The sequence below is a fragment of the Dermacentor albipictus genome, chromosome 1 (genome assembly GCF_038994185.2).
Source record: "Dermacentor albipictus isolate Rhodes 1998 colony chromosome 1, USDA_Dalb.pri_finalv2, whole genome shotgun sequence".
Classification (NCBI taxonomy): domain Eukaryota; kingdom Metazoa; phylum Arthropoda; class Arachnida; order Ixodida; family Ixodidae; genus Dermacentor; species Dermacentor albipictus.
The window spans coordinates 434505295-434528543 of NC_091821.1; the positions used below are offsets into that span (position 1 = coordinate 434505295).

The 23249-nt window shown below is 47.2% G+C and overlaps 1 protein-coding gene across 4 annotated transcripts in view; it reads right to left on the minus strand.

The window, feature by feature from the left end:
* Positions 1 to 7299: 7299 nt before the first annotated feature.
* Positions 7300 to 23249, minus strand: part of LOC135908200 (platelet binding protein GspB) — a 138741-nt gene continuing 122791 nt past the window's right edge. For all 4 annotated transcript variants that reach the window (XM_070532301.1, XM_070532300.1, XM_065439963.2 and 1 more), the window contains 6 exons: positions 22773 to 22821; positions 21233 to 21319; positions 20620 to 20764; positions 18158 to 18304; positions 13921 to 14024; positions 7300 to 13191 (listed from right to left, as the gene is read on the minus strand). In XM_070532301.1, coding sequence (XP_070388402.1) covers positions 13041 to 13191; positions 13921 to 14024; positions 18158 to 18304; positions 20620 to 20764; positions 21233 to 21319; positions 22773 to 22821 — 683 coding nt within the window. In that variant the 3' untranslated portion in view covers positions 7300 to 13040. The remainder of the gene's footprint in view (positions 13192 to 13920; positions 14025 to 18157; positions 18305 to 20619; positions 20765 to 21232; positions 21320 to 22772; positions 22822 to 23249) is intronic.

The following is a 23249-nucleotide window of genomic DNA, read 5'->3' on the forward strand; positions in this document are numbered from 1 at the left end:
CTAGGCCGTCTGGCACCCGGGGCCCTTAGATCTTCTGTTACCCCCCTCTCCCCCCGGGTGTAACCGGCGGAATGAGGGGTGTCTTCAGACGTATATGACACCCCCCCCCCCCCGCCCATTCGCCCCTTGCACCCGGGGCCCACGGCCCCCCGGCGCCGCCCTGTTGCTATGCCACTGTACGAGAAGCGATCGCCGAACGACAGAAAGCATCCCGAGAGCGCAGGCAGGCAGAAAAGGCGCAGTTGCCGCAGGAAGAAGCAGCCACAAAATGGTAAATATGCTGGGAGAAAAGCATTATGGTTTAAATACTCGTTCAAGCAAATATAAAAGCTGAAAGTGAACGTTGGTTGTCAGAAATAGATGAGAAAGCGAAGGCCGCACCTGGAAAATTTTGGAACAACATAAAATCAGTACGTAGGAAGTCGACAACAATACAACAACATATCTTAGACGAAGATGGAGACAAACTGGAAGGGGAAGCAGCAATAAATTACATTCGACAAATAACAGCTGAATCTTTCCAAGGCAATGACGAGGTTGTATTTGAAGAAAAAAAGAGCATGAAATAGACCCAAGTGGAAAAGGAGCTAGTGCTGACAAATTTCAACTGGAAGAAAGCGGAAGAGAAAATTCCTAAGCGCATAGCCACAGGGTTAGACAAGCTTTCCATTAGGCTTATTAATGAACTAGGACCAAAAACTCAGGAAGCTATGTTGAAAGCAGTAGAAAAGAACCTTAAAAGATAGACGAATACCAGACAGTTGCCGACAAAGTAGAATGAATGTAATTTATTAAGGTGAGGGGTAAAAAAATAGAATTCACTCGTATAGACCGTTGACCATTACATCGGTAATATACAGGTTAGCAATGCATGCGATTAAATGTTAAAGCTGCAGGCCTTGGCAGAGAATAATGGTATTTTGGGAGAACTTCAGATTGACTTCAGAATTGGTAGGCGTCTGGATGATAACTTATTTGTTCTTATTCAGTGTATTGAAATATCCAGAGAAGAAAGAAGGCCGTTATATGTGATTTTTTAGACATTACAGGAGCGTATGACAACGTAGGCCGCAACATTTTGTGGCATATTCTGGAAGGGGTAGGCTTAGGTGACGATTGTCTACAGCTTTTGAGAGAGATTTACATAGAAAATGCCATTTGCGTTGTATGGGAAGGAGAAAGTTGGAAGGAGAAAGTAGATGAGGAGAAAGTTGATATCAACAAGGCAACGAGGCAGGGGTGCCCTTTATCCCCATTGCCGTTTATGATGTGCACATAGCAAGGATGCAAAGGGCACTAGAGGGAAGTAATATCCGGTTTAATATCTCATGCAAACAGGTTGGTGCAGTAGTAGAGCAGCAGCTTCCAGGTTTGTTTTATGCGGAGGGCATTGCATTGCTAGCTAACAAGCAAATTGAAATGCAACGTCTGACTAATGTTTGTTGAAAGGAAGGCGAGAATTTAGGTATGAAATTTAGCGTTAAAAAATCAGGGGTCATGGTATTCAATGAAAACAGTGAACAGACGATGTCAACACGGGGCCAGAAAACACCTCGGGTAAAAGGATATAAATACCTTGGTAAATGTATAAACGAAGGCCATAGATATCTGGAAACACAGGAAAAACAATAACAGCAAAAGGGATGAGAAATGCGGCCATAATGAAACACGAAGTGCTATGACGATACAATAGGTACGAAGTGCTCCGGGTGTGTGGAAAGGTAAAATGATTCCAGGGCTTAAATTTGGAAATGCGGTTGTTTGCTTGTAATCAGGGGTACAACCAGGACTCGATGGCAACCAAAGGTCAGTGGGACGCCTCGCGTTGGGCGCTCATGGGAAGACTGCAAATGAAGCTGTGCAGGGTGATATGGGCTGGAATAGTTCTGAAGTGAGGGAAGCTCACAGTAAAATTGATTATGAAGAACGAGTGAGAAAAATTACAAAAAGTAAATGGGCTAGGAGAATGTTCAGATATTTGTACAGGAAAAACATTGATTCACAGTGGAGGTAAAGAACTGAGAAGCTTATCAGCAAGTATGCGACTGGTATATTGAGCAACATGGCAACAAAGAACGTCAAGCGGAAAGTCAGAGTGACTGAGATAATCTTATGGGTGGCGGCAGCGGAAAATAAACCGGCTATGAGTAGCTACTTCAGATGGAAAAACGAAATCAGAAAACAAACAATTTATCGTAACTCAAAGGGAAGCTCGTTACTCTTCGAAGCGAGATCAGGATGCCTTAGAACATGTGCTTATAAAGCGAGATATAACAAGGAAGAAGCATGTGCTTGCTGCGGTAAAGCTAGGGAGACTATGGAGCATGTTTTATTAGAATGTTAAGACTTCTACCCATGGCGGTCGATTTAGGTACCTCTGGACTCCTTGAAGCCCTTGGGTTCAGCGAGAGCAGGGAGAAAGTAAACATGTCTGCAATAGAGATTAGTAAGAGGCCATTAGAAGATTGGTGGAAGAAAAGTGGGGAAACGACAAACAATAGAGGCATACAAAAACAAAGATCCCAATAGGGGTTCAAAAAATTTGGTGATGGGAATTCAGGCTTTTTCCTTTCCTTTCATTCTTTTTTTAACATAGGTAGGACATTAGGCAATATAATAACAAGAGCTTGGACGCTCATAGCCTTCTATAGCTCACAGATCATAGCTATAGCTCATAGCATCCATCCATCCATGCATCCGTCCGTCTGTCCGTCCGTCCGTGCATCCATCCATCCATCCATCCATCCATCCATCCATCCATCCATCCATCCATCCATCGATCCATCCATCCATCCATCCGTCCGTCCGTCCGTCCGTCCGTCCGTCCGTCCGTCCGTCCGTCCGTCCGTCCGTCCGTCCATCCATCCATCCATCCATCCATCCATCCATCCATCCATCCATCCATCCATCCCTCCATCCATCCATCCATCCATCCATCCATCCATCCATCCATCCATCCATCCATCCATCCATCCATCCATCCATCCATCCATCCATCCATCCATCCATCCATCCATCCATCCATCCATCCATCCATCCATCCAGCCATCCATCCAGCCAGCCAGCCAGCCAGCAGCCAAGCTGGTTGCCTAAGGACAAAAGCATACCGGAGCAAATATTCGCAACAATATGAGGCATATGTATGCTGCAGCCAAAATCTGAGACCACTCAGAACATCCTAATGGAATATCGAAGGGATTCACCCAGCCTCGCCGGCGTGCGCGAAGCATTGTGCGCTATGCGACCATAGCTTTCGCCTTCACCGCCGGATCCGGCGGCGCCGGCGACACCGCGAGAAGCAAGCATGATCGATGCCGATTGCCGAGTTTGGTAGGTTCAGTAAGCGTTCCGTTTCAGCGTGCGCTCGACCTTATTTCTTTGTAACGCGCGCATGCTGCTTGAACAGCGTTCGCGCTTTGCCGTGTTCGGATGCGGCACTGGCGTTCAACGCAACTGAGAGGAAATGTCGACGTCACCGCGTGGAGTTTTCACATAATTGCTATCGCAATGCAAAATCCTGGGTGCGCGGGCCAAAAAACAATATGATTGTGAGGCCTGCCGCAGCGAGGGACTCCGACATAGTTCTGCCCACTTGGCGTTCTCTAGCGTGCACCTCAATCTAAGTACGCGGACGATTGCGGCAAGTCTCTGTAGCGGGTCTTGCTTCACGCCCTATCACGACGGTGAAATTGACAGACGAAAGAAAGCGACGACAGCAGCAGCAGGCGAAACTGCTTTGAAACTTGCTGCTTTGGTTAGCCAGGTTTGAAACTGGCTCGTAAAGCGATGAACGTATGTATATAGGCCACAGATTTCGAAGTATAGGGAGTTTCAGGCACATAGCGATCTTTTGCAACGACATTCAACTTCTACGTACTCCCGTGAATGTAGCAGAAGAATGCGTGTAGAAAAAGGTTAAACGCATTTGAGAACAAATAGGCACCAGCATGCCCTTTGCTCCTCGCACCCCTTCAGCCGTCATGTTCAAATCAGCAAAGGATCATAGAGCAGCGCCAAAAGCGTGCTTTTCTCGTCTAATCAGAGTAGCAGAAACAGCACAAAGCGCACGAAAGCCTCCCAGATGCATGAATCGCCCTTAGCCCTTTTATTAACCCTCGGTTGCGAGCGCCGCGGTGCGGAGGAACAGCCGACCACGCCCACCTCCGAAATTACGCTCTCTAGGTGCAGTTGGTACGGCTGGAGAAAAACCTGCCAGCGCGCGCAAATCTCGTAGGCCGTGCTACAGCGCACTAGAAGTACACTGTACACTAGTACACTGTAGCCATGCCAAGAGATGGCCGCGGTTTCGCTTCGTTGTGTGCAGAGGGTTGCTTTAGCACGTGTACAATGCGTGTAGCTGAAAATTCAAGGGCCGGGCGCTTGCTACACCGCTTCAACACACGGTGTCATTAATTAAGTGGTCGCGTGTCGTTCTTTGCATGATAGTAGCTGCATAGCGATGTAAGATACTATATAGCGTAATTTGGAAATTTTCTGGGTTCCGAACACAGTGAACACATATTATACTGGATAATTTCAGGTTCAATGGCGCCGGACTCCACTAAGTATGATGCGGGAAATCTTAGCGGCACAGTATAAGCGGTGACCCGTTCCGTCTCCTCCTATCAGCCTTGAGGGGCAAAGAGCGCTGTGAAGGTCGCTCCACCACCTGGCGGCAGCTCCTCGGGCGTATGACGTGGTGATAACCGACAGACGAGGCAGCTGCTAACAAGCGTCGACAGAATTTCTTACTGCCATGCGCGCACACACCACTATCGAGCCCGGGCGTGTCCTGATGACTTCGTCATAACGAGATAACGACGGCATACTGTAGTTGCAATAGCGTTGTACATGTTTGCTTAGAGTCGTACCTAGTCGTCTGGTGTCTACCCGCTCCGCCAGTATAAGCCTTTCAAGAGTAGTGCGAAGACAGGCGTAGCTTTTTCTTGCAAGAACACAAAAAATGCGCAGTTCCGCCGGAAAGGCGAAGCACCGATTGCGACAACAAATTAGTAGATTGCTGTACGAAGTAGGGATAGTAGCTTTATCGGCCGCATAAACTTGTAAACATAGCTTACTAACTACATTAACAATGATAGAATGCGTAAGCGTGACTCAACGAAGACTTACAAAGAAACAGACACATGGAGATAGCGCTGTCATTGTGTATCTGCTTCTTTCTACGTCCTTGTTCAGTCGCGCCCACACATTCTATAATGGATTCAAACCAACTAGCCCTTCAGCGTGTTTAAAATTAAACAGCACGGTGTCACGTGCGCATAGGTAAACATGAACACACATCGCTCCATGACAGCGGAAACTGTCCGTCAACACGCTGGAGTTAGGAATCATGGCAACAGCAGCGAGCCAAATACCGTGCATATGTCGCTTCAACGCATACGAAACGTCGAAAGCACAGTGCATACGAAACTGCCGGCACTATAAAAAATTGAATTATGGGGTTTTACGTGCCAAAACCACTTTCCGATTATGAGGCACGCGCCGTAGGTGAGGACTCCGGAAATTTCGGCCACCTGGGGTTCTTTAACGTGCACCTAAATCTAAGTACACGGGTGTTTTCGCCCACATCGAAATTCGGCCGCCGTGGCCGGGATTCGTTACCGCGACCTCGTGCTCAGCAGCTCAACACCATAAGCACTGAGCAACCGCGGTGGGTGCCGGCACTATGCGTCACTCTGCAAACATCGCAGATCACTTTTCCTAGACCGGCTCCGGAGCCTGCCGGCTTCACGTATGGGCAGCCTGTGTCGCCTCTATGAGCAGACAGTTCCCCAACTACCTGTTGCAGTGGCTCTTCCTCCTCCCCATCACGGACCTCCGGATGTGCACCTCTCCCTCAAGGGGATAGCCAAGCGGAGAGCACCAGCCGCAGCCCTGCAGCAGGCGGCAGCCTGCAAGCTCCAGGAGAAGTTGGAAGGACACCTGCTGGTGTTCACGGATGGTTCAGTCCTCACCAGCGAGTCGGCAGCAGCGGCGTGCACAGTTCCAACTCTCGCCTGTCCCAGGCAGTGTAGGCTCCCGTTTGCAGCAAGCTCTACTGCAGCTGAGCTCGCGGGGCTGCACCTGGCTGCCGACCTCTTTGCTGAGCACCCTCCCCAGCAGCCGGTGGCGGTGGTGCGCGACACCAAACCAGCGCTCCAGGCCCTCGTCAACCCACGGCGGGCAGGGCTTACAGTGGTGCTGATGCTTGCCAAGTTAACGGCTCTAGCCACCGCCGGAATCCCAATATCCTTCCACTGGCTGCCTTCACATGTCGGGATAGCCGGTAACGAGGAGGCGGATACCTACGCCAAAGCTGCCCATCATGTAGTCCCGGTAACCAGAGCGGTAGCGGCTTCGGACTACACGAGACATCGGCTACGATGCCTGCTCACCTCCATTCACCCGAACCCCCGAGTGGCAAGTGGCAGGGCCCCCAAGCCGCTTCCAGAGAACGGCCTCTGCAGAAGAGACCGTTCCACACTACTGCGCTTGCGGACTGGCTGCATCTGGACTGCGGCCCGGCTGTAAGCGAAGGGCCGCGCCACGTCACCTGCCTGCAAGAGGAGCGGGGACCCCGAGATTCTGCAGCACCTTCTCTGTGCCTGCCCATCCTTGGCGCAGGAAAGCTCCACAGTGATCAACACCTACAGACGCCACGGCCTTCCAGCGGCCACAGAGACTGACCTGCTGTTCCCGGTATGTCCACAGCTCCCTGCGCTGCGAAGCGTGTTGGAGTTTATAATTTCCACGGGAATAGACACCCTATAAGCGCCCGCTACAACGCTGGCAACGTTACTGAGGACAGCCACCTGTCGCGCATGTGGATGTATAGGCCACATCCTCCCTCTTTCTCTATCATCTTTCACTTCCCTCTCCCTCTCCCCTGACGACGCTTCGCCGTGCTTCCTCACGGGTTGCAGAATCAAGCGTCCTTCCTTTCTTTAGGTCACTATCATCAGATCACTTTGCAGATGAGGCCCGCGCGGGCGCGCACTTTAGCCACGTCACAGACCGCTTTCAAGACACGCGAGCGCCGGCAACGCGTCCCTACAGCGTCCGCTAAAGGCGTCTACTCTTTGCCCTGCCTCGCGCGCCACAGGAGAGGGCACGCATCCGCGCCGCGTTCCTCGCTCGCGCACGCTTGATTGAACCGCGTTCGCCAGCTCACCCTCATACGCTTTCGCTCACACGGAACCTCACGGCGCCGTCGACGGCGGGAATCCGCCTGGAGTGTCCATACAATTGCTATCGCAATAAAAGGGAAATAAAAACACGAGGCGGAACTCGCAACACCTATGAAGTCTTCTCTCTTTTATTTCACTTCAGAAACTCTTTTCGCACATCGCTAACAGAACAACAAGTAGAGGAGACAAACCAAAAGTGTGGGGGAAAGGAAACTAATATCGCGACAGTCAGGCACAGGATAGAAAGCTTTGCGCACCCCGATTCAAGTGGCCTCTGGTGGTCAGTATATCATCGAGGTAACTGTAAAAACACTCTTCGAAAGCGACGTGTGCTGCGCATATAAGTGGTAGTCACTCGCTCGGTGGGCGTCATGCGCAGCAGGAACACAGAAGCAAGTTCAAATGCGTGCATCAACGTGCGCTTGAGAAGAAGAAGAACAGAAACAACCAAACAAAACAAGCCATACGTGGATAAACGTCACTCGGTATGCACACATGCGCTTTCTTTGTTTTTATTTACAAAACAAGTAAACGAACCGGGAAAACAACAGGTAAACGACTCTATTAACTAAGTGAGCGCATACAGAACTCGTGTAACAAGGCCCAGCCACACTGCTGATGTAACAAGTACGCTCCCCGCTCTAATGAACCGATATATACCTTATCTTGAGCGCATCAAGGCTCGAGCTAAGAAGCAGTTGAAATCGAGAAATACTACGAAAGAGTAGAGCGGGATTCTTTTTTTATGTATATATGAAAATATTTTTGTGATCATACCACTGACGTGTAATTAACAGAAGAAGAAAGAATTGCGGCCAGCAGACTTCTAAATCAGAAACTTTGTTGCGCGCTACACAGGCAACGCGTATTTACACTATATGAACACATTTGTGTGTCGCCTTTGAAAATCGTCGTCGAAGCGCGTATACAATGTGGTCACGTATAACAATGATGGTTTGTGGGCTTCGTAAATGTAAACGTGAACTGCCGAATAAATAGTAATAACTTGTTGCGCGCGCGTCTCGAACGACTGGGAGAGGTGTGTATACAATTAAGCGCCACGCACATTGAGCTTGTCGCGCTGCGTGTACAATTCCAAGCTGGTAGAATGAACTGCTGGTAGAATGACATCTGAAACTGTTATTCTCGTAACATATTTCTTGGCTATGCAGGTTTTTTGTCCTCTACGAACAATAAATAAACGGCAATATAGGAAGAACACGAAACGCATTCTGCTATCGTTAACCCTTTCTCGTTCGGTTTTTTGTTTGTTTCTGGCGTAACACATGTATATTGTGTGTAGAAAGGAACAAACAAACAAACACACACACACAAACGAAACATTTCCAGTGTAGTTTTTTTTATATATATATCAAAACCTCCTCTCGAGAGCTCTGCATACTGTAGGCAGCTGGTAACATTTCAGATTTCTAAAGTTGCGTTACTCAATGTCCGAACTATGGTCGCAAATTATTTGAACACCATTTGCGCTGTGATTTTTCACATTAGTTATCACTTCGACTTTTTTGTCTCGGTGAGACGTGTACCTCGAGGCGCGCATTCGCAATTCCTGCAGGAATTATTGAACCAGAAAGGTTTAACGAAGCTCCATGTCGGGCTGCGAGACGTTAATCAAGAAACGTTTATAGCAACAAAACGAAATATAAAAACGGACAAACAAGAACTGTGATACGTACAACATGCTGCGGCTGATACTGGTTCACCAATAATATGCCGGTGAAGTTCGGCTATCCACGCTGCTTTATGTTTTGCTTGAGCTGAACATTTTGCTACAAAGCGCGCATACCATTTTGGTTGGTCAAATTTTCTGCTCTCTGTTCTTTTTTTACGAACGCATGGGACGGAGAGAACAAGTTCTGATAAAAGATATGAGCGTAACGCAGCATATTCAACGGTCTAGATATAGATCTTTTTGGATATCATTAATCGCATACGAATGAAGAACTCCTAGGATCTGCAAATGGCATTTCTGGATGTTGCACCACCTGACTGGCTCACGTTGAAGCCATTTGCTGAGTGCTTTATGGCGTCGATCTATTGGTCGAAATCTCAATGTGACCTGCCACTTGCCCAGTGTTTACTTTTTTTTTATTCTTGAGTTAGGCTAGAGCCGGGTTATTGAGCGTCATTTTAGCAGGGTATTACGTTATTTCCCTTAATGTCTGACATCGACAAAAAAGAAAAAGAAACGCGGGGCCGGATTAGCGCGTGTATGCTGATGAGGTGTTAAAGCCCTTCTTCTCCCTGTTGAAGCAAGACTATACTAACGGTGCCGGTTTTCGATTACATTACGAGTATGCATGAACCCGCATAAGCATTCTCCATTGCCGAAACCTTTGGTATAAGCGACTAGAGAGGAAATTTAACACGCACCAAGGCGAGCTGTGCAGATAACGGCTTGAGACACACGTTCTCTGGACTTTCTTGGCCTCCACACGACAACCGGTGATGATTACACCTGTACTACACGTCGCAAAAGTCCTCAGGCAACCTCGCTCGCACCCTGACTGGCCATAAGTCTGAGCGAATCTGAGCTACTTTCTACTCGCACAAGTCTGCGAAGGCCCAGACGTCTGTCGCATACTCCCAATGGCAGCCACTGCGGCGCCACCATGCGGATGTATGTCCAATCTGGTACACATAGCGAGCGTTTTGACCTATGAGCTTTTGCGGCAGATGGTAGCATCGAACTCGTCTGCGCGTGATACTCCGTGAGCGTGCGATTCGCAACAGTGGCAGTGAGGCCGTGTTTACCGGGCTCTGTCAAATGCGAGCAATCGTAAAGTCGTGCCATCATATCTAAATCCGCGGACACTTTGCCTTCAAATGGCTCCTGGATAGGGTTGCCAACTCTCTTACGAAAATTGAGGCCAAGGAGGCGAACGGCTCGGTCGGCAGGAGAACTGCTGGTAGAATGAAATAGATAACAGTTTGTTTTTTGGCTTTGGTGGTTTGATTTCGATTCAGGCGATACCTGGATTAGCTACGCGACAAATGACCTTTCTTTACAATGTGATTATTCAAACGTTAGACGAAAGTCCTCCTTAGCGTTATCCCCCCCACCTCTCCACTCTTGGTAACGCGCGCGTTCCACAACGATTTTCGGTGCCTGCTGGCACGGCTTTTGTGACACGAAATGCTCTTTCTTGTTGTTGGAACGGCGCTGGCAAGCACTAAAAAAATATTAGTATACTAGGGCTGAGGAGGTTCGAGAACTTAGGAGTCACATTTGTTGGCAGTTGCAATATGTGGCAAGCTTACAACACTGCGAGGGCGGCTCCAGCTCCGAGCTTCGCAAGGCCTGATTACGGCAGAGACATGTGGTTGTTGCAAGAGGGCGAATTCAGGACTCGGAAGACCTCTTTATAAATATATACGCGGCATGCTCGCATCGATTCGGGACAGTTAGCAACCATATACTCTGAAGGCATTATAATTCACGGTGACTATGTGCTGCATTCGGTAAGTAGACAACATTCTTTCTTTGGCAGGGAGCCGTCTTCGCAATGTACGCTGCATGCACGACAAGAGTGCTTCCTCATACGATGTCTAGCAAAACGTTAAGCGTGGGTGATGCAGTGCACGAAGATTAGCTAATGCAACCGTCGCGGAACGCTCCTGTCGGCCTTGAGATTCGTCAGCCGGAAATTGGGAGCGAGCGGCACATGCACTACAGTACTTCATCGATTGCCTCATATCCCAAGACTTCCTATCCAGCAGCGGGAACGCTTATAAAGCTGGGAAAGGCCAAAGGCCAAGTTCGCTTCCCACAAATAGTGCATCCGTCGTTCGTCGCGTTTTTCAAGGCTCAGACAAATCGCCATTTTGAAGAATAGTTGTGCTCGTGGCTTGGACTGGTGCGTACTTTTGGCACTTGAGCGTATATGTATTTACAAAATGCGAATGTTACTGTGACGAGCCTTCGAGCCTTTTCCTCCACACAAAATATAAAGCTGGCATCTTCTTCAGATTGCGTCAGACTATTCGTTTATATCTCTCTCCTAGCTTACTTTAATAAATTTATTACCCATTTTTCTAGTTCTCCTTATATGTATATATATATCTTCACAAGCTTTTATATATTTACCACAACAATAACAATAAATATAGTCGAAAGAGATTATCAGTGTAATCCTTTTGCCTACTCTCTAGCAGTTGTCGAAACAAAGGACATATATCAAATATAAGCTTTTCAGAAACAAGTGACCATTTACACGCCCCCGAATATAGCGCGAATTTGCACACAACAAAAGAGAAAGATAGAGGACAATAAACGAAGCAAGGGAAACCTAACGGACTTCTCGACAATCTATATGACGGCCAGACATGCTCGCAAGAAATCTGACCCCAACAACTCCTCCACGAGCCGTCACATAAGCTCTATACACAGGTGACGCAACAATAAACGACACGCGTTATCTACAGCTGCTCTGGTACAACTGCGGTTCCAGGCCGCTTGTCAGGGAGCGAGGCGTGAACAAGCGTTCGGTGTCCATCGCTACAACACTTGCGTGGCTGCATAGTTTAACTCAAGACTAATCAGTATACCATTACACTCACAAAATGTAACCATACGATCGTTCCACATATGATGCAAATCATAATCCTCGGTTAGATCTTGTTCTGCTTGCCAGCTTGCTCTTCATCCTTGTCAGATGCCTTGACTCTAGTCGTTTAGCAGGACATATGTAGAACAGCACGCACTTCTATCAGTATAAGCAATCACCACATATAGCACTGAAACCTCGTTGCAGCACACGCACAACAGTCATCCGTGAACGTCAAATCTTGAAGCACCACGATCAGATGGACTGCGGAGCTGTTCCTATTGACATGCACAGTCACCATGGCACACCCAAAACCTTGAAACTATAAGATGCACAATCGTGCCGCGGGTGCCAGGTCTAGACGCATCACAAACAGATCAACATCGGGGCTGCTCGCCTGGCGTCCGTTCGCACACAAGCAAAAAATTATTCTCGTAAAGTGTCGAGAGAAAAAAAAGTGTGTCACCGAGCACAAAGAACTGTGTCCCATAGAGGCGCTCGCCGGGCCTCCCTCGACAGGTTAACCAAATCGAGGACCCCGCGAGGGCACCACAAGAAGCGCGAGACATCCTCGGCGCCCTGCACGCACGGCACCGGCGACGGTTGGCGGACTGGCAAAGCATTGCACGACGGTGCTTTCGGCTGGTTCCTTCACCGAAGGAAAGTATTCTTTGGCAGCGTATTGTTCTTTGCTCGCATCGAAGCCACAAACAGGACAATCTCGCAGTAGTCAGCCTCCCAACAAGCAAGAGCGTCTTCTTCCGTCCCTTTCGTTTTGAGTCTCGAGACTGCGCGCCTTCCACGTAACGAGTAAATGATTTGGACGGATGTATGAAAAGTGCATCGAAGTACGTAGAAGGAGGACGTCCAGCAGAACGCATCTACAGAGGACGACCAAGGGAGGCCGGACTTCACGTCCAAAGACAGGCGGGACGACAAGTGCTTTCGCGTGACGTGTGGTCAAATGATTCGCGTTTGGCCTTCAATTTGTCTCCGCAGTGCGCGCACCAGCGCGACCTTTCTTGCAGCGAGACAATCACAGACAGCGAGTTGATGCATAGTTCCGGTAGCTTCGGAGAGCAACAGCTCCCAATGTGGAGGCATCGGGGCATGTGTATACGGCAAGAGGCGCACGAGAGTCTGCAGCCTCCAACTGCTGCGCACGTCGGACGCTGGTCTGAGCCCGCGGCGGGAGTCTCTCGCCGAAAAAAAAAAAAAGACGCAGCGAGCAGATTGCGTGCACTGCACGTGGACGCCGTTCCACTCAGTCCTTGTCGTCGGAGTCTCAGTAGTGGTAGTCGGTGTCCGACTCTGCGTAGTCGTACTCGTCGTCGTCCAGGCGTCCAGGGCGGCCTGTCCGACAGCGCAGCGGGGCCGCCAGCTTCTCCAGGTTTGGAGACAGCTCGTCATCGTCCGGGTCGTAATCACTGTACAGGCTGCGTGCGGGAAGGGAGGAACGAAGTTAGCGCCGAACTTGAGTGACAAGAACAGTTTTGGCAGATTGAAAAATAAAGGGGGCGACTGCGACTCAGATAGTTAGTGCAATGCACTTGAAGTGCAACGGCAAAAGTGTAGTTACGATCACAAGAAGACAGGCAAAAATAAGTTTGACTTGGGCTTGTTTTTGTTTCACGCTAAGTGAATAGCAACGGCGAAAGGTGAGCGATCCCAATAGATACGTACGTAGTACATAGCGCAAAGGATATGTGTGATTTCTCTGTCTCGTGATAATTTATCCTGTGACATTTTTTCCTAACGTGTTGAAAAATGTAGCACCAGTACGACGCCCCGTTTTGATACCACTTCGCAATACTCAAGGAAAGATGACGCATGGTACACGACGCCGCGCGCGGTATTATGTGCGGGAGTGTCTGAAAGATCGCTGCTCCGACTGCTGGAACTACTATGAAATGTACTGGGAGCCTTTTGGGTGGCCTTGTTGGCAAGGCTAGCCTGATACGTTTCATCGTAAGCGGAAATATGACCCGCGTTTCCTGTTTTACACGAAAGAGTCAACAGGTATATGCGAGGTGAAATGAAAGCGCGACAAAGCGGTTGCTGGCGGTATTCTTTGCGGTTCTTCGCAGACGTTGATTCTTTCATTGTTCACACTCAATATGGATTCGCGAACTAGTCCTGTCAAGCCACCTTGCCAAGGTACTTACAGTTCGTGATTCTCAAAGTTCCCTTCTTCTGCCACCAGAAGCTCGTACTCGTCGGCGGCGTACCGGTCCCAGTCGGAAATCTCCATTCCGTCTCCGTCGTGGTCCTGCAAATAACAACGCCGTGTCTTCACCTGGCCAAGCAAGCATTGTCCACGAACTTTGTAACTAATGCGCGGATGATGCGTACGTCATGAAAATGAAGCTGACGTCATTTACCTTGACCGCTCAAGGAGAAGAAGGAAAGGGAAGAGCTTTATTTTTGAATTTGTGGATTACGCCACCAAAAGTCCGCAGTAAACGAACTAATTCACTCCGCAGCTCAGCCGACATTGCGATCACGCGTTCCACAAGCTACGCTTGTTCACTAGATGCGTTCTATCTGCTTATGGCTGTTTTAAAGGGCTGTAAGTTGAACACTGCTACAAACTTTGAGAAAGCCACCCGCCGGATGCCACATTAGATATGTTAAAGTTGTGCCCTTTGAGACTTAATTACGAATCCTAGAATTTTACGACACATACTTTTGAGTCTTTACCAGTACCTACGCAAGATCTTACACGAAGTTTCACCCAGATATTTGTTCTCGTCTACTCGTGGCAATCATTTGAAGGTCACTTCCACGATCCTACTCCACATGCACGGATGAGCTCTTTAACAGCCAAACTGGAGCTGCGTGTCATGGTATAGTACCACGTTGTACAAAAGTGGTTGAGCTGGACTGAATTATTCCCGAGTTTTCAGCTGGAAGTGTGCTGAACAGCTGAGGTTGTAGTAAAAGGACAGTGGCTACAGCCAGCATGCAAGCAGACTGCTCCGCGACAACCCCAGAGTAAGTCATGCATATATAAGTTATTGCCTCTATCATGAAGAAAATTTGTGAAGCAGGCTTTCTCCTACAAATGCTTAATGCAAAGAAGTCAGTTCTGACGGATGTTCATGGTTACGTAGCCATTTTTAGTGTTCAAATATTCAAAATTGTGAATACAGATCGAACACACATCGAAGTAAATTTCGTCGCACCTCTTTGAGGACGCGCACTGACGATTTGAACTGCGTTCGCCACACTGCAAAGTGTTATTCGGGAGCTTACTCGACATACGTTCTGCCTCTTCGAGGAGCTACGTGCAACCGAGAGTGGTCCGGATCCGACTATACTACGTTGTATATACGGAGTGATCGTTTTACAGCGGAACTGTATATGGCCAGGGTACCATAGAATTTTCGTGTCCGTACAGGTTTCCCCTGATGGTACCCGAGTGGGCCTAACCAGGTGACGTTGAGTTTACTCGCGTCTATGGTGTACCGAATAAAGTTGTTTGACTCACTCACTCACTCACTCCGCGCACAAAGACTATCACCATCAATGGCTTATACCCCCGTAAGCAAGCGAAAATGCAATGGCTCATAGCCCCGTAACACAGAGGCTACAAGCACTCAGCAAAGTGAAGCGAACAGTGCTTACATTCTTTCTAATTACGCGTACGTCATACAGAGCAGCATGCCGAAAACTTACATCATCAATGGCTCATGCCTCCGTAAGTAAGTAAAAAAATTGAACCCGTAAGGTTCATGGTTACTAAGTTTGCGTGGGTTAATTGCGGTTACACTACCCCTGTGGTCGTTGTCATTGATTTCAATGTGGATGTGTCGGAACTGAAAAGGGAGTGGTTTACGCGTTTCGTGTTGCAGACATATCACTTGCAGTGCTACGTCAATCCGGCCCAACCGAACACCCCGCAGCGTACGTGCATCGATTTTACGTTATCAAAGAATGTGTTTGCAGTTCCGAGTACGCCCATCAGTGTATGTGATAGCGACCACAAAGCCATTGCGACTGTCGGTACTTGGTGACAATCAGTGATGATCTAAAAAAAAAATTATCACAAGTTTTCTTACCACGATGCTTACCTCGCTGGTCATAAAGTTTCGCGGGGCGAAACGGCCTTCATTTTTTTTTAACTTTCCCATATTTTTTTAAAAATCGCCTGTGGCAGGTGGCATAATTCTTGTCCTTGAGCTGGACTATTCGAAGAGGCGGACATTACTACCTCGGAAAATCTAATCACGTATTCAAATAATTAGCAAGGAAATACTAATTATCTTCCATATTAATTACCTTACGGCACGTATTGCGATTTACGACTTGTAGCCGGTGAGCTTGCAAGGCGTATCAACTTTAAATGAATTTCCAGGAGGACACCAGTTTCGCGATATTATTGCCCAAAATATGGGACGAAATGCAAGGGCGTTCTAGTTACTTTTGTGCTTCAATTCATAAAACAGTGTTCTCTTAAAAAGTGAAACAACAATGCATTTTGACAGCGAGTTTGATGGCGCATACCTCCAAACTGGTGTCATTCTGGAAATTCGTTCCAAGTGGAGACGCCTTGCAAACTCACCGGTTACAATTCGTAAATTGCAATTTGTGTCGTAAAGCAATTAAGAAGTTAATTCGTGATTGTTTTAATTAGCTGATTATGTGTTTTGACTTCTCGCGCTAGTAATGTCCGCCTCCGTGACTAATCGCGTTCAAGGACTAGCATTATGTTATCTGCAACAGGCGACATTCAAAAATTCCGGAAAACTTAAAGATGACCATCCCGTATGGACATACAGACACACCCGCTCTTATAACCTCTCCCATCCCCCCTCTACCTCTACCAGGTGACCGGCTTGTTGCACTTCACACACACTTTCCACTTTGCCACTCCTAATCTTACCGCAATAAAAAGTGAAGTCGGCTTTCCCTCACGCAACCAGTTACTGCGGAGAAGCCAGCTCCGGCGAACACTCGCAGTTACACATTTGGGGTGCGCGAACATTCGAAATTTGGGGCGCTATAACGTAAAGCTGTTCCAAATGTTTCTATCCCATATCCCTCCACGATTCATCAAACATTTTTATGGGTCACTCCCACTTCGCCTGTGTCACGCGACGTCAACAAAACCGCGAGGAATCTTCATCTGCTGTAACGGGTACGCATTCATTATTCTTGATTACAGTAAAGAAAAAGAAAAAAAATTTATTTGCGATAGGGCGCCTTTTTCCCCTTTAGACCTCCGCTACTGGTCAAAAGCTTTAGGGCTGCACCCGCTTCGCCTGTCTGACAAGCCACGTCACAAAACCGCGAAAACGCACCACGTCATAGCGACGTGTACACATCAAAGACGCATTATTATGCTGAAGAAAACTTAGCTTTTTTTCGGAATTGCCGAAGACTGCCCCGATGCGAAAGGAATAAAATATGACTGCCCGCCGATCACTCTGGCACTGGCTACTCAGAGCTGCCGGGGAATGGATTTATTTGCGTATAATCAAACATTTTGCGTGACAGTATAACGTTATCGTGCCCTTTCGACAGATATACGACATTGCTCTGCCAACTATTCTTCCGCATAATCCGTTAATGTGGCATTTTTATCCTCTCGTTGAACGCCACCGCGATTTTCGACCAGCCACGGCAAGCTAAGCAAGGAGAAGCTGGCCAATCGCAGACATCGGGAACACCCTTTTCATCCGGTTATGTACTTTCACTGCGCTAGCTCGGCTAGCGAAACCCTCTCCATAGCTGCATGTTCCTCGTCTCTTATCAGCCAATTAGATAAGAAGAGCCCGTCGAGGTAGGCAATGCCATTCGCTTTGAAGGCAAACGAAAGCAACCTCCTGTAAACGAGTAGGGCGTCTGTTTGCGCTGTTCAAAAAACGCTGCGGGTCACCGCCGGACGCTTGCGCCTGCATTTACGTAAATTTGACGAGAGGAAATTGGAAAAAAAAGCAGATTGGAATACGTTTACGTTAAAAGGGCCTTGGAATACACATCGAGTACACCTACTTCTAAGAAAAAATTAGGTTAGCGGATTCAGTATTGAATTTCGAATGTGACCGAATATGGACCGCGAATGTGCTTGTGTGTGAACTAACAAATGCCATGACTTTTCACTTTTTTTTACACAAGCTGACTAGTGGAACCGGCTTCCAATTAATAGCTTTTCATTTATTGAAGGGAAATGACCATTTTTTTCCGTGTTTTTATCTCTATGTGTTCGCGATGGACCAGAGCGTTCAATATTTGTATTCTATTCGTTTCAATTTTTTTTTTCTAACCCCCTAGCATGCAGGTATATCTCCGAAACACAGACGAAACAGAGCCGTAGAATAGATGCTCTATAGCTACAGTATAAGCAGTGTAGACCAAAACAAATTCTCGTTTGCAAAAGAAAGCAAAAAAAGTGCTTACCCGCGAGGCGAAGGGGTCGCGCTGCTCGTGGTCTAGGTACTTCTCGAGGTTGAAGAAAGTGTCGAAGAAGATGGGCGTCATCTTGCACCGCTTCAGGTCGGCCAGCGACACCTTGCCCTTTTGCTTGGGCTGCACCATGTCCAGCATCTGGGAGCAGCAAGGGTAGATGCATGAGCAAATATATCAGACAAAAAAAAAAGGGACGGAAAAAGACAAAAAAAAGAGAAAGCTCGAAGGTTATTCGGGAAGAAACACGTCCACAGTGAAATATATGTAATTAAGAAGGGTGTGGGATTGGGCTTGTGGGTGAAGTATACTTTAAAGTTTGAATAACAGCGCAAGGGCAGCAGAGGGGACAGAAGAGAGAACAGAGCGCTAAGTAACCATTGAAAGGGGCCCGTTGTGCGAGAAATGTAATTAAGAAGAGTGTAGGATTGGGCATGTTGGTGAAACATGCTTTAAACTTTGAATAACAGCGCAAGGACAGCAGAGGGGACAGAAAAGAGAACAGAGCGCTAAAACGCTCTCTTCGTAACGCTCTATTCTCTCTTTTGTCCTCTTTGCTGTCCTTGCGCGGAAAGATATACTCGTTCCAATGACGTTTACTACGATCGTTACTGGTACACAAAGCATTTTCTCAATATTACAGCTCTTGAATAGAAAAAAATATAACCTAACTCATACCTTAACAAAAACTCTACTACGGGCCATTTTGTCTCACAAGAACAAAGGCATTGTTTTTTTGTCGTTTTCTTTTGTTTCTTCATATTTATAACGTATCGTGCCATGCGCTCTACTGTTAGCAACGCTATACGCGTCCGCAGCGCTCCCGACATGAGATGACTGTAGATTGTTGGGCTGTGGTGTTGCATTTTGATCATTGTGCTGAGGGAAAAAATTCTGTTGCTCGTAGAGAAGTTTTAAAGAAAAGTCTCAGTAGTTAACGAGCGTCTGTCCTGTTCGCTTGGTCTCTTTTTTCAAGAGAATTTCTTCCGCTCAGCGCAATGATCAATTTGACACGAGAGCCTTGGGCATGCCGCGTCAGGGTGCGCTCGAAGGAAGGATGACGATTGCTGTTGTGAGATGAGATCATACATACCTTAAGGAGTCTAGGAAATTCAAGACTGCCAGATCAAGTCTGTTGAACACTACCACGGACAAACCACGAACATGCAATGAACAACGTCTCAATTATGGGTAACAGGGAATGTCCAAAACATACCAGACGTTCCCATTGCTTCTAGCACCCCCCGTCTCGTTCCTTGGCATCCCGGTACCGACGGGCGTTTTGGCTATCTGCACCTCTGGCACTCCGACTTCATTTCATATAAGGAACTCCGTGGTTTTCCTAGCATTCCAGCTCCTTGCGCAACACGTGACATTTGTCTATAGACGAGCGATGGCATTGCACTACGCCAAAAGCCTGTCCTTCGAGATTATGGCGTACGGTGCTCCCAAAAAGCATTACGTTGCAATCTCTGGGGTCACGCGAAATTTCAGCACGTGCAGAACTTTGTCGCTGTGTTATGAGGTCGGACAGCTGCTATTAAACATACCACTATTGATTATAGTCTTGGATACAACTTCCTGATGCTGTTTAAGCCATGGCGCAACAATATACTCATTTACACATTTATTTCTGCTTGGTCCGACTGGTTTCCGTTACTGCGACAGCGCAGTCGTAGGGAAGGAGGGGGAAGGTACAATGCGGAGACCACGTATCTGGCTACAGTTTTCACAAATTTTCAGTGATAATAACAGCCTAATATGCATGAAGGTGGCGCACTGGAACAAAACAGAGCATCGCCAGTGCGTAGCGAAAGATAGCGCAGTTAACCCTGGCGATGATTCTCAATGTAAGCGAAACTAACTAACTAACTAACTAACTAACTAACTAACTAACTAACTAACTAACTAACTAACTAACTAACTAACTAACTAACTAACTAACTAACTAACTAACTAACTAACTAACTAACTGACTGACTGACTGACTGACTGACTGACTGACTGACTGACTGACTGACTGACTGACTGACTGACTGACTGACTGACTGACTGACTAACTAACTAACTAACTAACTAACTAACTAACTAACTAACTAACGAACGAACGAACGAACGAACGAACGAACGAACGAACGAGCGAGCGAGCGAACGAACGAACGAACGAACGAACGAACGAACGAACGAACGAACGAACGAACGAACGAACGAACGAACGAACGAACGAACGAACGAACGAACGAACGAACGAGCGAGCGAGCGAGCGAACGTACGAACGAATTTTGGATCCGGTATTCGAACTCGGATCCAACATTTTGGCGCTGACCAACAAAAACAGAAGGATGCGCGTCGTACTGTCTACGGCTCCCTTCTGTCCTTGTTCGCCAGCGCTAAAATGTTGTTGCTTTGAAAGCTGAGGCATGTATCCAGTAACGGTAAGTCTATAACAGCCTCACCTGACAGAGACAGTCGCTGAAAGGCAGGGTCTCGATGCCCAGAGCTTCCATGCGTGTGAGCTGCTCCTCGTAGAAGTACTCCAGCTCGTACATCGACAGGTACCCGTCGCCGTCAATGTCCATGCATCGGAACCAGTACTCTATGCTGCAAGTGTCCCCACCCAAACAATTAATTTAAAAAAGGAACATATTTGCATCCGCTGCTTTGTAATATACGAACGCCGAGAGGTTCGCGGATGACTCCACGTTAGTACTGGACGCTATGACATGTGGCAAAAGAAATGGGTTTATTTGACCTTCCGAAACGGTTTCAGTGCCGTCGTGTTAGTGGGACAAGGCTCTCGCCTTCACTGGTACCGGCCGTCGTTAAGAACGAACAAGGCGGCACGTTGTAATGACCCACTCATTTGCATGCAAGCGGAGGCTGTTCTCACAATTAGGTACCCTTTCTCCTGTGTTGTTGACGGGTTGCTAAGAGCGTATATACACGGTGGTTGAAACGTAAGAAAAGATTCTAATTGCTGTCAGCGCAAGCGATCGGATTTCAATGTCTCACAGAAGCTTTAATCAGAGCAACGAACGTTAGGAACACTCTAGACAAAGGTGACCGTACCTCCTCGGATGCCTTTTGTCTTCCTCGGACATGATGAACCAGACAAATTCGCTGTAGCTCATCTTTCCTTCCTTCTGAATAGGGCCCCTGGAGAACAAAGAAATGAACAAGCCGGCAAAAAGGGTTACACGAAGGCTATCACAATTTACTGCACGGCCACGACGCATCCGTTTATGTGGAACTATAGTAAAGGCACGCGAATATCAGAAACTTTCGAATAACGAATCGAATAGTCTCTTATTCGTTTGTTCATACTGCTCCACGTGTGCTTTTAATAAGCAACATTTCATAGCGTGCAATGTAATGAGAGGTACTCGCAAACTTTTTGAATAGTGGAACGTGAAAATCATTTTATATTAATCGCGAAAACAGATTATCATTAATAAAAAGCTATTCTAAAAGTATTTGATATTCCGTCCGATTCGCTTCTGGCCCTAGTTATTCGATGCTCATTCGATTCGGTCTCAAGAGATTCCTATTCGCACCCTCCCCCCCCCCCCCGAATATAATAACAGTGTACAAAGGGCCAAGGATAGAGGAACACACAACACGTTTTGCGTCTTTCACCGTTATTGTGCACTGTTACTATATCTAGTTTCCCAAAACTTTCGTCCGTCTAGTCCACTTCCGGATCGACTGCTACAGTTGTGGCGCACTGTCTGCAGGATGCAATGTTATGGGGCTTGCAAAATCAGCGTCTGCCACACAGAATTACTGAAGCATGCGTGCGAGCTAACCTGTTAAAGTCCTGTACAAGCTATCTAACTCTTTGTATTGAAGGAAGGGCGTGTTAAAAAGAAAAAGAAAAGAAAGAAAACTGGAAGAACGAAATAAAATAAGAATAAACAAATAAATAAAAAAACTACGCAAATCAGACAATTGTCATACTTGTTGCTCAACACAGTGCTGATCTAGGCCAGACGGTAAATATTTGGGCGAAGGAACAATGCTTTTGAACGGGGAAAGAGGAGGCGACAGGCACGAGTATCTGTCACTGCCTCTCGCCCGCCCCCCCCCCCTTTTTTTTTGCCATATGCCAGTTATTCGTACCGTGTTCATCCAATAGGAACACAACACGCCCGCCTCAGGACAATGACGCCAACTAGTCGAACTTCACGTTCCCTTACGCAGACGTAAAAGCTTCTTTCACGCCCCCGACCGCACCATCTGATAAAGCACGCGGTCAGTGACATATATGTGATGTGTCTCTTATGTAGTTCCCATTATATCTAGGTTATCGCCTTTTTGAAAATGCCTGGGCGAGGTTATGTGGTTTTCTTGCACCAGCATACTAAGCAGTGAGCCCAAATAAGGTCGCAAGGCACACATCAGGAAGTATTCATTTTCTAATGTAAAAAAATAAAAAATAAAGAAGAGACCGAAGGCAGCTGTCCACGACAAGAAACACTTGATGTTTTTCGGTAAATGACAATGAAGAATTCCAAATCTTCGGCGCGCACATTAAACAGTGAGTAAATTATTTGTGCGAGATCTTAAATATCACTTATAACTCACGTACACGAAACTAATAAGCTCTTACCGCGTGACGGCGCCAGAGAAGATCCTGTCGATCATCCGCATGGAGATAGCTAGAGTGGAAACGGAACGAGAGGTGCAAGTTACAGAACAAAACGAACTGAGCGACAATACTTGAGAAGGCAAAGAAGTAAAAACAGAGCTGCATTAAAAGAGCGCCGACCCCCTCTGTCGCAGAATTTTCTGCTCGCATCGAGCAGTAAAAACTATAATGTCATTCTTCTGATGATTTACCTGCATATCAGCACAAGGAACCCAGTTAGCCATGTTGATTTTGTGCAATTATAAACCCTCCACTCACGGATTACGGCGCATCATTGATAAATGTGCCTAAATTACACACAAAAAAATTCCAAAGCGCTGCAGACTGCATTGAAAGAAATTCAAGGTGGGAGGATGGTGGGTTGTGCACTTTACAGCGAATTTTCAGAGTAATAAATCTACAATTAGTGCACTGTAGATCCTGCCAGGTATTTTCTTT